Source organism: Thunnus thynnus, chromosome 11 (genome assembly GCF_963924715.1).
Source record: "Thunnus thynnus chromosome 11, fThuThy2.1, whole genome shotgun sequence".
Lineage (NCBI taxonomy): Eukaryota > Metazoa > Chordata > Actinopteri > Scombriformes > Scombridae > Thunnus > Thunnus thynnus.
This window is the reverse complement of record NC_089527.1, coordinates 7,845,090-7,862,538: the sequence shown is the minus strand read 5'-3', so window position 1 is coordinate 7,862,538 and position 17,449 is coordinate 7,845,090. Positions and strand designations below refer to the sequence as shown.

The 17,449-nt window shown below is 39.4% G+C and overlaps 1 protein-coding gene across 4 annotated transcripts in view; it reads left to right on the top strand.

Annotated features, from left to right (window-relative positions):
* Positions 1-17,449, top strand: part of slc4a3 (solute carrier family 4 member 3) — a 56,105-nt gene that overhangs the window by 18,257 nt on the left and 20,399 nt on the right. For 2 of the 4 annotated variants that reach the window (XM_067603022.1, XM_067603021.1), the window contains exons 4-7: positions 528-778; positions 940-1,118; positions 3,740-3,966; positions 17,093-17,238. In XM_067603022.1, coding sequence (XP_067459123.1) covers positions 528-778; positions 940-1,118; positions 3,740-3,966; positions 17,093-17,238 — 803 coding nt within the window. Of the gene's footprint in view, positions 1-527; positions 779-939; positions 1,119-3,739; positions 3,967-12,046; positions 12,815-17,092; positions 17,239-17,449 lie in introns of those variants that run through there. The other 2 variants (XM_067603023.1, XM_067603024.1) reach the window with 2 other exon arrangements.

The following is a 17,449-nucleotide window of genomic DNA, read 5'->3' as shown; positions in this document are numbered from 1 at the left end:
AATTAACCAAGTGTGTGTTGAAAAATCAAAGAATGAACTTAAATAAATGTGCTGTAGGTATACAGATGTTGTAATTTCTTAAAGAGGGTTACAGTTAGTCTTGATTGAAATGCTTCTGTGTTACATCTCAGATTGCATAGACGAAATTCCAGTTTGAAAACAGTCTTCACACAGTGTTTTGTGAAAAATCGATAATAAGGCCAGCAGCATTCCAGACAGGCTGAATTGTGTGAAGTAGCTCAAAATCACCTCCTCTAATGATGCTGCTCAACCTGAGGAGAGCTCATGACTTGCCATTTTCAGCATCAGTACAAGTTTATATCAATAGCACTTTATCCACCAAGGACAATACTGTGTCTTCTGTTCACAGAAATATCAATTACTTCCATAGCAAGACAACATATGCAGTAGAGAGCGACAAAACATGACATTTTGTGTGACAGTAGTCAATAGACATAGATTCAACAATGCATACCCTGCTGTGTTTTTTCTTTCTTCTTTCTTCTTTTTTTTTTTTTTAAAAACAGATCACAGACACACATTTCACCACACACATCACCCCCTGTCCACCCACCTGCCCCTGCCACAGCGTTTACGCAAGAGGGTTCACAGCACAGACAGAAAGCGCAAAAAGAAACGGAAGAAAAAAAAGACCTCTCTGCCCCCCTCTGAGGTTACGCCTACTATCCACGAGGTAGATGAAGAAGAAGCAGAGTCTGAGAAAGACACATATGAGGTGGCTGCCACACCCACAGAGCTACCTGATATCCAACCACAGGTAAAATAAGACTGAAGAGCCATGGGATTTCTGCACAATCAATGTAATAAAAAACTAACACAGGCTCTTTTCTCTTTCCGATTTATTTTGTGTGTCCCTGTTTTTTCACTCTACATGTCACCATATTCCACCCCTCTCACTGATCTTCCTCTTCCTCTTAGTTTAGTTTGGGGAGCCAAGAGGACTTGGAGGAACCCCTTCCACTCACTACCTTCCATATGGAAAAGGAAGAACATCTCTTGTCGGGGAAATCCACACCAACTCTGATAAAGAGGGTGGTTCATCATGCTGCCCCTAGACACCATGAGGAAGTGGATGGAGAGGATGCGGCTTGCAACAGGTACGTTCTTACAGCATCTCAGGTTATTCTGTTTGTACTGAAGACTGCTGTGGTACATCATAGGAGTGGTACTTGTAGATACTGTGACACTTTCTTTCAAATGAGGGGATTTGGGACAAACTTTAGGATTACATAACTGAGTTAATTTACCATGAAAATGTTTTGGAGCATAGAATGATTGACCTAAATACATTACAGCCACCTGTGCAGGCTGCGTTTGTGTACTGATGATCTATAGGGCTTAAACTGTCCATGCAGTAGAATTTGCAAAAAGTCAGAATGGGAGAATATATAGAGAATATATAGTAGTAAATGTCACTATAGATAAGCAATAAAGCACAATGCCCCACAGTATATTATCATGCTTATACCATGGCCACATACATCAGGAAAAAGCAGGGCCATCGTTATTGTTGTTAGTAACACCTGTGCTTTTCAGTCTTCTATGTAAAAGGCCTATTGCTATAGCAGACATAGATGGCTATATTGTTTTATCCTCAACCACTTCATGCTTTAAATGCACTAACTTGTTCTTTGGGCAGTTGGACTTATCAGAGCTTTGTCACTGAAAACAGCTGCCTACTGTGGCTTGGAATGAGTTTGATTAGAGCAGTAAAAATGAAGTTAAGTTTTGGGCCATAAAACCAAAACTATGACCTGGAAGATGTCAAAATGCTCTGTACTGTAGAGCTAAGGGAAACTACTGAGTTAGGTGATATTTCTCTGTTGATTTTTTACTATGAGTGACTTCTTTTTATGTTACAATAGTCTTATAATTCATTGTGATCCATACATATACGCATATTTCAGTAGAAAGGGGTACTCCATGCATCTTCCAGCAATATGCAGCTAAATCAGATGCTTCTCATGTCAGAGACAGCAAACTTCAGATGAAGCAATGTACGACTGACATGTTGCTCCTGATAACACTTTTAAAAGATATGTGAATTTAACTCAATTCTGCTTTTTATTTGTTATAATTTTATTTGGTTGTTCCTATGTGAAGTCAGAAGTCAGTAGCATCCTCACCAGACGATATGTCCGAGGAAGAGGACACGACTGTACTCGAGGCCATTTGAGGCCTGCGCTCTGAGATAGTTCCCATTAAAGCAGACTCATGCACTGCAATTGGTACCTAAATTGAAGCTGTGTCTCAGATGTTTCGGATGGAATTAGATTCCCTCAGAGATGAGTGTCCCCCTGCGATCGCTCAAAAAAACGCGTGAAATAAACACCGAGATGATCACAGACTTGGAGTCAGCGGTCACTAATGTCTCAAATTTGACTACCACATTGGAGACGGAGGTAAAACGGCTCTTGGAAGAACTAAAGACAGCACAGAATAGATGCGACAAGACACTCTCTCCATGGATGAGAAGCCCCTGTTGGACCTCTTCATCAGTCAAAAGATATTAAATTTCATTTGCAGTTTTAGAGGTTGTACTTATTGTATTATTACTGTAGTTCCATGTCTCCAGAAAGAGTTAACTGATAATGCAGTATGAAACACGTACATTGCTATGGTTACCCCTGCAATCACCTGCAGTTTAATATGCCGTGTGGACTGGTTCACTGTAGGCTGGTTTAACTCACAAGAGCATCGTCTGCCGTGAACTGTTATCCAAATTTAACAGCCTCCTGCCTGCCAGTCAGAAATGAGTATTTTTTTGGTCATGGCATAAGAGAGGGAATACACAGATAAAAAAGCTGGATCAAAAATGATTTAATTGATATTAAATATTTTGCTTTCTAAATTTGGAACTGACCCTCTGCGTCAAATGTATCTATATTTTTTTTTTAAAAAAAGCATCAATCTGAGTGACAAAGCATACAAACAGCATAAAACAGGAAAGAGCCGACAGTAGTTTGCAAATATATCTACTTAAATGTTTCATTGCGAATAGCAACAGCATCAAACAAACCAACACTGATAACCCATGTGTACAGTTCTAAAGGCAATTATGATCTACTAATGGCTCCATCCGAATCCTCAGATATTAGAGGGCCCATCTGCCCAGCAAACATGCATAACCATCAGAATATGAATTATTTGGTGATGCTTTGAATAATTTATGAAGTTTGCTGCTGGGAGGTCAGGGGCTCCATGGTGATTCAGGTATTTGTCTTTGCTGAGTCCGGCTTTGGAAAAGACAGGGAAACACCACCGCGCTGATGTCATGTGTTGCTGTGTGAGGAGGTTCACGCCAGTTGCTGTGTTATGAAGCCCTCTGGTGGTGAAAAGACAGCAATACAACCAAAAGGCACAACACAGAGTATATCCAGTCAGCAACAACATTTAAATCTTGTTCAGTTTGAAGAATATATTAAATACAGGTGGAATTATCATTTATTTAAATTTTGATATTATAATACACGAATAACTCATCATAAAGTATACAACAAAATACTGTAAGATTGGTTTGTAGAATACATCAGTACTGTTCAAACCTAAGCAAAGTATAAACACTAATCATTACTTTATATCACTAAATAATGTGCATAAAGAAAACATTAAAAAGAGGTGACAGTCAAAGTTATATCCCAATGTCATACAATGTAGAGGTCACTATGGCAACATTTTTAAATTATTCTTACCAATAACCATTTTCTTTCTTTGTCAGTGTTTCCCCAGGATCAGATCCCTCAAGTGTGACTGCGACTCGCGGCTGGTTCCGCAGGAAGCCCATCCACCATCGTCTGGCAGGCGCCCAGCGGAGCAACTATGATCTGCGGGAGCGGATCTGCATTGGCAGCATGACTGCTCTGGAGACGGCCATCTATCAGCAGGTTCCAACTGATGAGGCTGAGGCCCAGATGTTGGCCAGTGCCGACCTGGATGACATGAAAAGTAAGGGAGATATAATTGAGGGCTCTTGGGTGCTGTAGCACATTTTCTTTCTGCCGTGTTGGAGGATAGAAGAGCTGATTGTGTTTCTAAGCAAAATACAACATGGTCATCAAAAGAGAATTCAGAGAACATGGTTTATTCCAGTTTCTTTTGACAAACAGCTCATAATTTTACTGCAGATATAATTTATCTTACTGTTTTTATTTGAATAATTACTTGTAAGTGAACTACTCACTGTCTTGTTGTAAACATAGGAGATCAAAAATATGGCTAAAATTGTAGATGCTGGGGTTACTTTGACAGATTTGTCATTTATTTAAACAACTAACAAGACAAAGCAACAATTCACTTGTGTAGCTTTCCTTGGCAGAATCTTCACAAGCTACAATGTAACATAGCAACTAGTGGATGGAGTACCTTTGAATATGGTACAGATATCCATGGTGGTAAGAGGATACATCCTAACGACTTCAGTGATCCCCAGACTTTTGCTGTAGCGCCACCAGCAGGTCAAAATTTTCACTTATCTTGTAAAATATATCAGCATCTGCTAGCTGGGTTGGCACCAAATTTTGTTGACGTTCATGGTTCCCAGACAATGCATCCTGTTGATCCCCTGACCTTTCCTCCTCCAGCGCCACCATGAGATTGACATTTGTGGTTTTGCATGAAATGTTGGAACAATTGGATGGATTGCCAAGAATTTTTATACACACATTGATATCCCCTTCAGGATGAACTGCAACAATTTTCATTTAGCACCATCATCATTTGGTGAACATTTTTATTTGTCCAATACTTTGTTTTATGGCCAAAACTAATGACATTCCCACCATTCTCGGCTGCACTTTGTGTTTAGTGCTAATTAGCAAATGTTAGCTTGCTAACACGCTAAACTGAAATGGTGAACAAACAGTATACCTGCTGAACATCAGCATATTAGTATTTTCATTGTGAGCATTTTAACATTGAGCACCCACCTAACACCTTTCAATACAATGCAGGTATCAAAATATATCATAAGACACCATAAGACAGCAGTTGAATCATACAGTAAAATGGTTACATAATCCTGTGTGAAACATAGAAGTTATTTGCAGAGATGATGGTTGTTGTTTTTTTTTCTCTGTTTGCACATATAATGTTTGTTTGTAGCTTGTTTTGTCCAACAAAGTGGTGACATGGCTGAGTCATTTTAAGGTTATCAGTAGCCTGAAGAATTACCATCAAATTTTTTCATTGCTATCTGGATAATAAGGCTTTGGAGCAGGGGAATGGGAGATGATTTCATCTGTGGCAGTTTGTATCTTCTGAGGTGACTCAGTTTTACTTTTCACCCACACCACAGCAACGTTGTGGGGGGATCTTAGTTATGTGTCTTTTTCGAGCGTGGTTGTTACATACTGTTTCAGCCAGTGACTATGGCAATTTTCTATCAGACTTCCATGATTGCACCTGATGTGGTTGCTAGGATATTTATGATATAACTGCCGAGTCAATGTAACAGTTCATGCAGTCATGCATGAAATGTGTTTTTATGTTCAAGGGTTGTGCAGTCTGTGTATTTATACTGGTGATTTAAAAGGCTTGCATCCAATTTTTAATTTTAGTTTATTTACTTTATTGTTGATTGATTTTCCACCAGTATTTTAATTCTGCTTTAATGCTATACACTAAGGGAATGACTGAAATATGAGATGATATTTACCAGATGATATGTATTACATCTAAGTAAATGAGTAGTTGAGAGACAGAAAGATGAAGACAGACTGTGGATTTGTCAAAAATGTTGTTAAAGACATTTCATCTAACCAAACAGAATTCATAAGTCTTGTAATGACTTTGGCACTCTGGTGTGAATATACATGGCTTTGACTAAAGACTCTTTGCTGTGTGCATTTCCCTTCTAAAGAGACAATAAAGGAAAGACATTGTCAGCATCCAGTCTACCTGATAAAGACCAGGATTGTAATCCCTTGATGTCATCTTAACTGTGGTGTTGTGGAAGACAGGAACACTTGTGCTGATTTGATTTAAATACAAATGTTTAGTTATACAGTAGGCCCAATTTATTGTGATATTTGGTATTTTCATCTGCATATTCATTTAGGGCTGGATGAATACTTTGTTTTTATGGAATTAAACAGATTATGTATTTCTACAATGTTGGTGAAAGTTAGGGTTCAGCACACTCTGCTGGTAATGCAGAGTACTGCTACATACTTGTGAAGTCTGCCTATAAAGCACATTCATGGTAGGCTCAGTCAGCTGTTGGCTATCTTGAATGTTATAAATTAAACATGTCAGCTTTCATGACTTTTTTCAGCCTCTGTCAGCATTTTTCTGACAGCTTTATTTTTTTCAAATCAAGTACCACTTATCTTTTCCTTTTATGACTCAGCTGCTGCAACTCTTTGGTCATTATCTCCTTTTTGCTAGCCTCAGAAAGAGGAAAATAACTCAAATAAAGCTCTTTAAATGAATTAAGAAGAAAGTATACTGGCTTTTGAAGTTTGCTTATGCTTTTTGTGCATACTGTATACTGTTACAGAACAAATCCATTATCTTGTCATGTTAATGGAGCAAGAGAAATGTGGTTTCAGTTTTAATATATATATTTGTAACTGTAAGTAATGTCACTAGAAAACAAACAAACAAACAGACAAACAAAAAAGACACAATGAACCTGTACAAAAATATTTCTAACCACAGAAATCACAAGTTAATGAAACAGACCTGGACCTGAAACTAACATAACTGTGGGTTTACACTATATTATGTTAATTTGTATTTCTTGAAATGTCAAATTCTGAAAAACAGTGACCAATACTGTACAAGAAGCCCTTCGTCTGAAGTATGCCATGACCTACTCATTAGATCAAAACAAGCTACCTGAATTAGCTAGATATCTTCATGTAAATTTCATGTCAACAAGATTTGAACAGTAATTTTTGATAAACATGGTTACAAATTATTCCTCCCTCTTTGACATACTTGAAAAGTATGTTGCAACATTTATTTACTCCCTTGTTGCTCTGGTGCTGACCAATGACAAATTTTCTTACTGTTGCCTGTGCCTTGGCGTCCCACACATTTGTGTCTCATGAAGCCTTCCCACACAGCTCCAAAAATACTTCCAAAACAAAATAACACAAAGGATGGAGGACAGAGAGGTTAAAAGTATCTACTAGGAATTCCTTTAAATGATAATCACATTTAGGTTGCCTCATATAAAAAGCAGAAAAGACCAGAATACTTCTGGATTTTACCATGATGTATATATATTTATTAATCAGATATTGTTCCAACACTGTTCATCATAGCAATACCGTGCATTACAACCCATTTTAATTTTAGACTCACTGCAGTTGAACATGTTAATTAGAAAATCTGTAGCACAATTAAGAGCAGTAAATGTCAGGCACACTGAGCTCACTTCCTCATATCTTCTTCACAAAACAGCTTACCAAATGGCTACTTTAATACAGTATTATTACAGGGGAGAGGCCATAGTTGTTGACCTGCCAGGGGACCAAATGTAGAGTTAAATGTTTTGACTGAATAGAAAGAAAAGAGTAAACAATAGATATAATTAATAAAAGGAGAGACAAGGAGAGAGAGAGAGATGGGGATGCAAAACCTATTGTTGCTGGAGAAAAACTCTCTCTCCCAGCAACCAGGGGCATTAATTAACGGAGGCTACAGTCGATTCCCCTTCAACAGCAACCCTGCCTCTGGCCTTTCCTGCTTTATCAGAGCAAAGTAATCATTGACTGTTTAGAAACAGAAAACAGGGCCACCAGAGTCACTCAAAACAGGCTATCGGATTTGTAGAGAGTGATGCTTGACATTGACAGGCCATGTATATGACCACTGTATAGCCCTCTGCTCCATTCTGGTATAGTTAATTTTCTAATGCAATATTTAAGTATTGTTTATTAGGTGATAAGTCATAATGTGAGTTGAGGTTTTTGTCTGACATTTTTTTTAAATCAAAATTCAGTTTGTAAATTTCAAATTGCACAACCTGCGATTTCAATAAGCTGCTGTCTAATGTTATAGCCTGAAGTTTAACCCCTAAAAACTTGGTTCTTTATACTTCTCTACAACATCAAATGATTATGACTAAAGCAACAATCAAAGTCAAGTCAAGTCACAAGTCTTTGAGATGTGACTTGCAAGTCAAAAGGTATGTTTTTTCCAGGCTATCAATGTTTTGTATGTCAGTTACAATAGCCAGTGCATACAATGCAGTGCACTGAAGGTCCAGTTGCAAGTAGTTAATCAAATAAATCACTTAAAACTTTCAAAATTAAAAAACAGTGCAAAAGCCCTTATAATGAATTTCTGTTTGGAACATTGTGGTATTTCTATAGCATAAATCACTGCTCCTACTGAAGTTTTGATCTAAACACAAATCTGCAAGGTCACATTTAAACCAGGATTAGTGCTGATTCTGAATGTGACAACTAACTTTTTTGCAAATGAACTTATTATAACTAAGGTTCAGGAACTAGACCACCTGACCCTCATCCAACTCTTCCCGAATCTACCTGTCTTTTGACCTACCCCCTCACCCTCGGATGCACCAGGCACTGTGAGCTCGGACAACCGAATTGCACCATTTGCATAGTCCCACAGGGTCATTCATTCCCTTCCAAATGGCTTTTCCATGGTTACAGTGTACCAGATAACACCTGTAAAATGGAGCTGAGACTGCAGCTGAGACCACAGCATAATTCCCTTTCCTCACGGAATAGCTTTTAATTTTCCATGATGACCGCATCACCCAGTCTGACATCCAGCTGCACTCCAATGCAGCACCTTCCTTCGGATTTAATGGTTGCCACAGTAGTAGGTGGTTTGCCTCCAATCGGTCACCTGTCCCCACCCTTCCTCCTCTACTCTCTATGAACTGTACCATGTCATCATCACGGCACTTCTTTGGGGGCATGAGCGGTCTAAAAAGTCCCGTACATCAATGGGATTAACTTCTTTATCACACTGCCCCTTCCATTTCTCACCTTCACATCAATATGCTATTCAAAGGCCTATGAAAAGCAGAATCTTGTCTCCGACCAAAACGCTTACCCCTGACAGCAGATCTCCTCATCCCTTGCATCCAAACCCTTCGCGCAGGATACCTATCCCCTTTCACTGACCCATCCCTTGAATCACTGTCCTAGCGTTCTATGGTTTTTGCGATGCTTCATTGCTACCACTTCCACCTACGACCAGTCACGGCACGCGAGCCTCTCCAATATTTCCATCCACCCCCAAACACCCTCATATTTAATCTTGCATGAAGCAAGACTGACCAGCTCAGCATCTCTCACCCTGTATTTCTCTTCCACGCACATACATGTATATATGAGTCCTGTCCAACCCATCCAAAGCATCCAGACAAGGAATCTTAGACCACACAATCAAAATTCTCGGCCGATGGTCAACTCAAGCTTACCACAGCTACATTCACAGCCACCTCATTCATTCCCTTGCACTCAACCCCCTTCATTCCTCCCCTTGACCCTCAATCATCCCACCATACATGACCTTCATCCAACTCTCAAACCAAATAAACTATTTACAAGACCAGAACAAGACCACGCCTCTCAACTCGACCCCAATTCAATCACCTGTGTCTACTTATATGGGTGTGCCTAACCCCTTTCTCTCTCGTTTGTCTCAGTCCTTACCTGTCCCCCAAACCACCTTCTTCTTCTCTCTGAATACAGGAACCACAGGGGGATAATGAAGCCGAAAGTCATCGAGACGTGCCCCCACCCTGAGTCTCGCTCTCCGGGTTCCTCGATGTTCCACGCTTATTACAATGCTTCTTGATCCCCATTCATCCCCTCACACTCGACCCATGTCATTCCGCCCCTCGACCCTCAATCATCCCACTATACAATGCCATCATTCAACTGTCAAACCAAATAAACTATTTCATGTATACTGTACAAATGGCGTGGTCTTGTTAGTGAAATGCTTTAATAGTTAGGCAGTGTTGTGCATGATCATCAGAAACTTCTTTACTAGTGAAAAAATATGCATGACTGGAAACCAAGCCTAACGGGCAGCTTTTGTCAGTAAATATAACTAAACAGTTTTTGAATGAATTTAATTTTTGTCTATTTAAGTTTAGTAAAACTGACTTCTACTGTATGTTCTAAGGTAATGAAAAAATTGAACAAAGTATTCAGTACTGTAAATCTGTGCAATTCTATGCAATGAGTTTGTAACAGCTGTTTCATATGAATGGGTCCAAGTTGAACATGCATTCTGTGACATAAATGCATCTGCTGTCTGAAATTAGTATTACATTAGTTCAAGCAGCTACAGTGTAGAGTCGTCAACAATGTGAGGTCAGATAAGCTGTCTTTTCATATCAACAAAACATTAAGCAATAGCAAAAATGGCCTCCTTGTTTTCCAACAAACGCTTATATTATATGTACAGACGCACAAGTAAGCATGTATACAAATGCGGACAAACACACACACACACACACAGACAGAGTATTCAAGCATGCTGAATACATTTTAGAGTGAGCCTTGCTTAGCTCAGATTAGTGCACCTGTTGTAGACGAGTCAGACCACAACACCTCAGGGGATGCATGGTTTCCATGGAGACTCAGGGACAGAAATGGTGCAGCTCAATCTGATAATTAGCACCATGATATCTCACTAAGCAGACAGACGGAGCTGATTCTTAGGTGTTATTTCATTGTTTTTATCAGTCGGGTCTAGTAGTGGTATTTGTGTACTAGAGTTCTTAGTGTATATTTCTGCATGTGTTTTTGTGGTCTATAAGAGTATATACCACAACAGTAAGAGTGTTTTTTATGCCTCTGTGCCAGTGACAGCCATGGTCAGAGGCACTATGTTTTCGGGTTATCCGTCCATTCGGACGTGTCTGTATGTCCATCCATCAGTCCCATTCTTGTGAACACGATATCTCACGAACGCCTTGAGGTACTATATTCAAATTTGGCACAAACATCCACTTGGACGCAAGGATGAACTGATTAGATTTTGGTGGTCAAAGGTCAAGGTCAGTGTGACCTCTTGTCCGTCCCTATCTCGTGAACACGATATCTCAGGAACGCCAGGAGGGAATTTCATTACATCTGGCACAAACATCCACTTGGACTCAAGGATGAAATGATTAGAATTTGGTGGTCAAAGGTAAAAGTCACTGTGACCTCATAAAACATGTTTTTGGCCATAACTCAGGAATTTATACAATCATTATGACAAAGTTTCACACAAATGTCTAATAGGATAAAATGATAAAGTGATGACATTTTATATCCAAAAGGTCAAAGGTCAACTTCACTGTGACATCGTAATATTCTGCAAAAACACTTTTCTGGCCATTATTCAATGCCATAACTCAGGAAACAGAAGGGGAGATTGTCACAATATTTCACATTTGGTTGGACACAGAATTGGTGACACTAATCTTGGGTGTCAACCTTGAAACTGTGGTGATTGTATAGATCTTGTGTGCTGCCAGGTTGAAGATGTGTGTGACGCCTCCACATTTTAGAATTTGTAGCTTCTTTGCAGCAACAACCATATCTGAAGCATTGTCTACTGTCATGGCTACAGATTTGTCTTCTATCAGAATCAGCTTTATTGGCAAAGTATTTGAACACATACAAGGGAAATACACTGAATACCTCTTATTAAATTCCGTCAAAGTCTGGACAGTCTATGAGTCTGGACAGACATGGATAAACTGCAACTTGACTGGTAGGTGGAGGCATGCAACCGCAAAGCAGTATGTCTAGTTTTAGTTTAATGCGGTTCAGTGAAGACGTCACCCTTTGGAACTTGACCTTTACCCTCATACACATCAGCAGGTTGGAAAGTGATGGCAACACTATGGAAACGAAAGACATCAACTCTTCTCCTCTGATCCACTCCATCCGGCTTTTCCAACCACCACAAAGATCAATGGGCTGTGGACATCATTAAAAAAGGGCGGCACTTCCATTCAGCTGACAGACAGGTCCAACAAAGTAGACCATCGCTTGTCAATACTTCTTTGTGGATTTGCGGTTAAAGTGAATGTTGCTTTGTTTTCTGCACCTCTCTGACTGTGGAGCCACAAGGGGGGCTTCTGCCTGCCTGTAGCTCCAACTTTGCATTTTGTTTATATTTTAGGCAAAAGTTTTTGTAACATTGAGGATCTTGTTCCTATACTTGTGATTTATAGTTTTGGACTGGGAGGTCAATATTTTGACGAATTATCTGAAAAATATTTTTCTTTTTTGTGCTTGTTTTTTGCTTCATGTAGAATTTGGACTCTGACCACTGGTTATTTCTTTTCTTGGTTGCCTCATGCACTAGTCTGTCAAAGACATTGGATTTCAGATGCCACTTAGGAGCTGGTTTCCAAAAGAGAAATAGTTTTAGTTTGGACATAGGTTCTTTTGCACCACCAATACAATAGAAGTAGACTGGTGGTCTCAGTGAAGACCCAGGCTCTTCTGAACAGCGACGCAGGGCGAGCACAGAGTTCAAGAGTCGGGAGCCCTGGATGAGCAGTGAGTCCATTTGCAGAGAGGAGGATAGGAGGAGGTACCGACTGTGGAGATGACAGACATAGAGGGACTGGAGAACCAGGGGCATGAGATCTCTGATAAGAAGTGTTGCATTGATCACCATGGACCAGAACGTCGGTGCAGTGCCCAAAAAGGCTTTGGCACCCCAAGGCAGCACAGCTCATTGTCCAATGTGGAGGGCTTTGAGGACTTTGAAGAGTTTGTCTTGGATTTTGATGATTATGACTTGCTCGAGTCAATCCACACCCAACTGGAGTCTCCACTCGAGCCTGTCCGTAAGTAGTTTGTAGTTGTGTTTCTGTGGAGATTCACCTCTACTCTTACTGGGTAGCATTTCATTTCTGTCCATTCAATGCACATTTGACAGGAGTGAAAGTTATGTCAAGCTTCTGAGGTTCTGATGCAATCATAACAACACAAGGGCAAATTCACATGGATGAGCATTTTGTTCTGTTTTTACATGGATAATTGATGGATGGGAGTTCACTTGTTTCCATTGATTATGTGGCCCACTGCTAGCTAGGCTAATGGCAATGTAAGGCACATTCATGGCCACACAGAGAACTAAGTTGTCCACACTATTGAGTGAATTGACACAGTGCTCGACTGCTGCTGTTTCCTGCTTTTGTATTGATCTTGTGGAACCCATTTGGCTTTGGGCTCAACCACAGCTAGAGCGGAAAGACATTTCATTGACAAACTGTGTGTTTCTGCTATTTTTATCCCTATTTTGATTTTGAAACATTGCACATTAGTTCTGTGATAAAGCTAGGTTCCAGTACATGGAGGAAAAATGAGGGTGGTCAGCCTGCAGTTCCAGACCACATATACTGGATGTTGTAAATTTATTTTGTAGAGAATGTGTTGGAGCTTGTAAACTCAGCATGCAAACTTCAGCGTGTTCACTGAAATACCTTTTTGTACTTGGTCAGCCAATGGCATAATGTCACAGCTGCCAAATATCTATCTCTTTAGATCTCTCTTTAGTTAATGGCATGTCTGAATTTTGAACAGACCCAAGGATGAATCATGTGGTACCAAAATTTTCAATTATCCAGATTAATTGGCACAAACTTTGGTAGAGTGGTAAATATTCCCATCAACCTCAGATTTACCTTGTACAGTGCAAGTTAGCAAATGCTGGCATCCTAACATGCTACACTAAGATATGAATATCAAACTAAACATCAGCATGTGAATATTGTCATTTTAAACATGTTAGCATGCTAATATTAGCATGTAGCTCAAAGTACCATTTTGCCTAACATTGCTCAGCCTCACAGAGCCACTAGACTGTGTTTATCTGTGCAAGTTCCATTTACCACATTTTTAGAAACTATAAGGCCTGCTTTGGGTGTCTGTTGGCCTGTAGCCATACCCCCTCATGACCAAAGATTATAACAGATCCATGAATGTTAACTATATCAAGATAAGAAATTGAACATGCCAGCAGAGTTCACTCACATGACCAATGAAAGGTAGAAGAAGCTTTGAAACATAATGATGTTTCAATGGCAGATGCACATGGGACTGAAATTGCCTATATTTTCCATAAATTAATTACATTATATTACTTCAGTACATTAATATTTAGTAAGATCACTCTTCTATATTGTGTATGCATGCATATATTTAGCATAATACTTTCTATTACAATATCCAATTTATCTATGCCTCAAATATTAGCCCATAAATTCAGTGCTTCATCACATAATGTCTAAATTGGGTGTCTCAGTCTTTTCTTCCTGATAAAGCCTGATTCCATCTCATTTTGTACACAAGCCCAGTCATGTGTGACAGTAAGACTTATTCATTTCACAAAATGACATAAATTATGGTTTGTGGGCTTAGGCTTGTGTGGATTGCAGAACAGAGTATGTCAAAGGAAATATCACTATAGTATAAAAATGCCTTTGTTCCTTTTTGTTTTGGACTCAAATGAAGCTAGATTTGAGATTTTTTGGTTACAAATATGTTGCAAATCAAGTTTGTATAGCAACTGCATTTCACTCAGGCCAAAAGCACAAAGAAACAGAAAATCAGACATACGGACACTATGGTACCTGGCAAGCAATTACGATGCCTCATAATTTTTGATACTGAAGGAATTATTTTATTAATGCTTGGCATTTATCTCATTTCAAAAGTGCACATTACTCGGTATTATCAAAATGGGATGGTTGGTTACACAGGGATCCTCTCATTAAGTCAGACAAGACAGTAAGACTACCAGAAATAAAGAAAGTACAGAGCCCTAGTTAGTTCATGGGGATTCCTTGCTCAGCCACAACAGACTTGGTTCAAGTAAAGCACTTTGGTATTTTAAGCATGGGATGCTTTGTGTTGTACCTTCTCATCAACATTAAAGACCTTACACAATATTTACACAGGCTGTAAGAGAGTATTTGTTTCATCAGATGCCCATGAGAAGGATGACTGAAAAATGTCTGTGTAGACAAGCCTGTAGAAAAAGTCAGATACCATTAAAAGAGGAGGAGGAGTAGGAGTAGGAGTAGGAGGAATATAATCCTTCCTTTTCACTCAGTTTGCCCTGTCCTTGCTCTGCCCTATAATGAGAAAAAACATCTCATCCAAATCAAATAGAGCAATTCATCTTGTATGAATTGACTTTTCCTTTGAGAGAATCTACAAAATAAAATACTCTCTAAATTTCTCTCTGCTTTCCATTTCTCTATTCCCCTGAGGTAGGCAGCAAAATGGACTGCAGTTTATGCACACAAATACACACACACATATACTCTCTCTTTCACTTCCACTTTGGTGACCTCAGACTACTCATGTAGAAGATTAAAAAAGACAGTGTTTATTTAGTAAGAAATGGTATTCAGCAATTTGCTAGTCTGACTGGTCAACATTTCCAGACTGAATGCAAATGTCATTTTATAAATTGTTCCCTGATCTTTACCTTTATCATAACATTTATCCATGTAGAACCTAATCTCTACCCATAATTCTAATCTTAAACCTGCCATGCGGGACATTCAAGCTACATTCAAGCCCTTGCCAAACAAATTCACAAAATGCTGATTAAGCCTATCATTGCCAGGTAAATCTCTCTGTATTTCACAGTATATAGAGTTTTAAAATCTCATGTCAGGCTTGACACTCCCATGCTGGCCGTTTTTGCCGTCAATCGTGTGGCTCTTCTAGACTTTCCAAATGTTATAGGATCAAATGGATCAAATTCTGATAGTGAAATGAGTCATTTTGTGGTGGTTGTGTGACGCTCAAAACAATTTATCCATCGTTTTACACCCGCAACTGTAGGTTATGGCCAGTGGTGTACTGAACATTGGGCACTGGCCCGTCAAAAATACGTGTTTGGGCCGGTGGACAGTCAAAACATATACGTACCTGCTGCATCAACCAATGAATGAGGGTGGATGCGTTTTTTTCACACAAACTCTTTTGTTTCTTTGAACAGTCTGTAAACATATTTCCACACTGGTGTTTAGCCTTTTACTTTGCTTTTCCCAGTTCCTGTATCCAAATTAAAGGGCTAGTGTATACGATTTAGTGGCATCGAGCGGTGAGGTTGCAGATTACAACCAAGTGTATATCCTCCCACCACCACCACCACAATCCCCTTCCAAGCTTGTAGGAGAACCTATGCTGACTGTGAAACTCGCAACAAACACGAAAGACCCTCTCTAGAGCCAGTGTTTGGTTTGTTTGTTCTGAGCAACTGTAGAAAGTATGTAGGATTTAGCGGCATCTAGCAGTGAGGTTGCAGACTGCAACCAACTGAATAGCCCTCCCTCTCCAAGCGTGTAGGAGAACCTACGGTGGCCACAAAACTCCCAAAAAACACAAAAGGCCCTCTCTAGAGCCAGTGTTTGGTTTGTCCATTCTGGGCTACTGTAGAAACATGGTGGACTCAATGGAAGAGGACCTGCTCCCTATGTAGATATAAATGGCTCATTCTAAGGTAATGAAAACACAACGATTCTTAATTTCAGGTGATTATACACTGAACAAAACATACTTATGAATATTATATTCCTTTTCTGCGAAGTCTGTTCCACTAGATGCCACTAAGTTAAACACACTGCACCTTTAATGTGACCAGGTCAGCACTGTAGTGAAAGGACCTCCTTATTTAGTTAAATTCAATGAAATATGATTTGGGGGTTAAGGAAATTAAATTAATTAAAAATTAAATCACTTCTTTTGAATTGACAAATGTCTGGGGGCAAAACCACCTTTCTCTGTAACAGTTTTCCATTGCTAACATATGTTTTCACTCAGCCATGGAGCTTTAGCTTTCTGTTACTGGATATGCTTCTGTCAGCTGGAAACTTAAACAGACATATACATTTGATTTCTAAATTTCCCAGCATGGAGCACATTTTCTGACTCAGAGAGGATGTTTTACTTTTTCACAGTCCTAAAAAACAGCCACTGCTTTCAAAATGCTGCTAGTTATGTTAGTGTTTCAATTACTCATCTAATTGGCTTCCTAAAATCTAGACATCATGACCTAGCAATGTTGACCTTTTGCTTCTGGACTTAAAATACTTGTTGCTGTTCAGGTCACAGATTTGAGGACAACCCCGGGGTGAGACGCCACCTGGTGAAGAAGTCATCCCGAAGTCAGATGACCCGGGCCAGCAACAGTTCTACACCACTATCCAGCCTGAAGAAGAAGAAGAGAGCAGCAGATAAGAAGACTCATGAGGTCTGCAGCACACTACCAACAGTGCTTTTCTCTCACCTCCATTGCATTGAATATTGATCACTGGGGAAATACTTCAATATTTAGGCAACATGAAATTCACATTTGGGTTTTCTTTATCAAAATTATAAATATTTATTTATTTATTGTAGTCTCATCATCTTCATATAAGTATTTTTATTTATTTTTTGTCTGCTTAGGTGGAACATCCTGA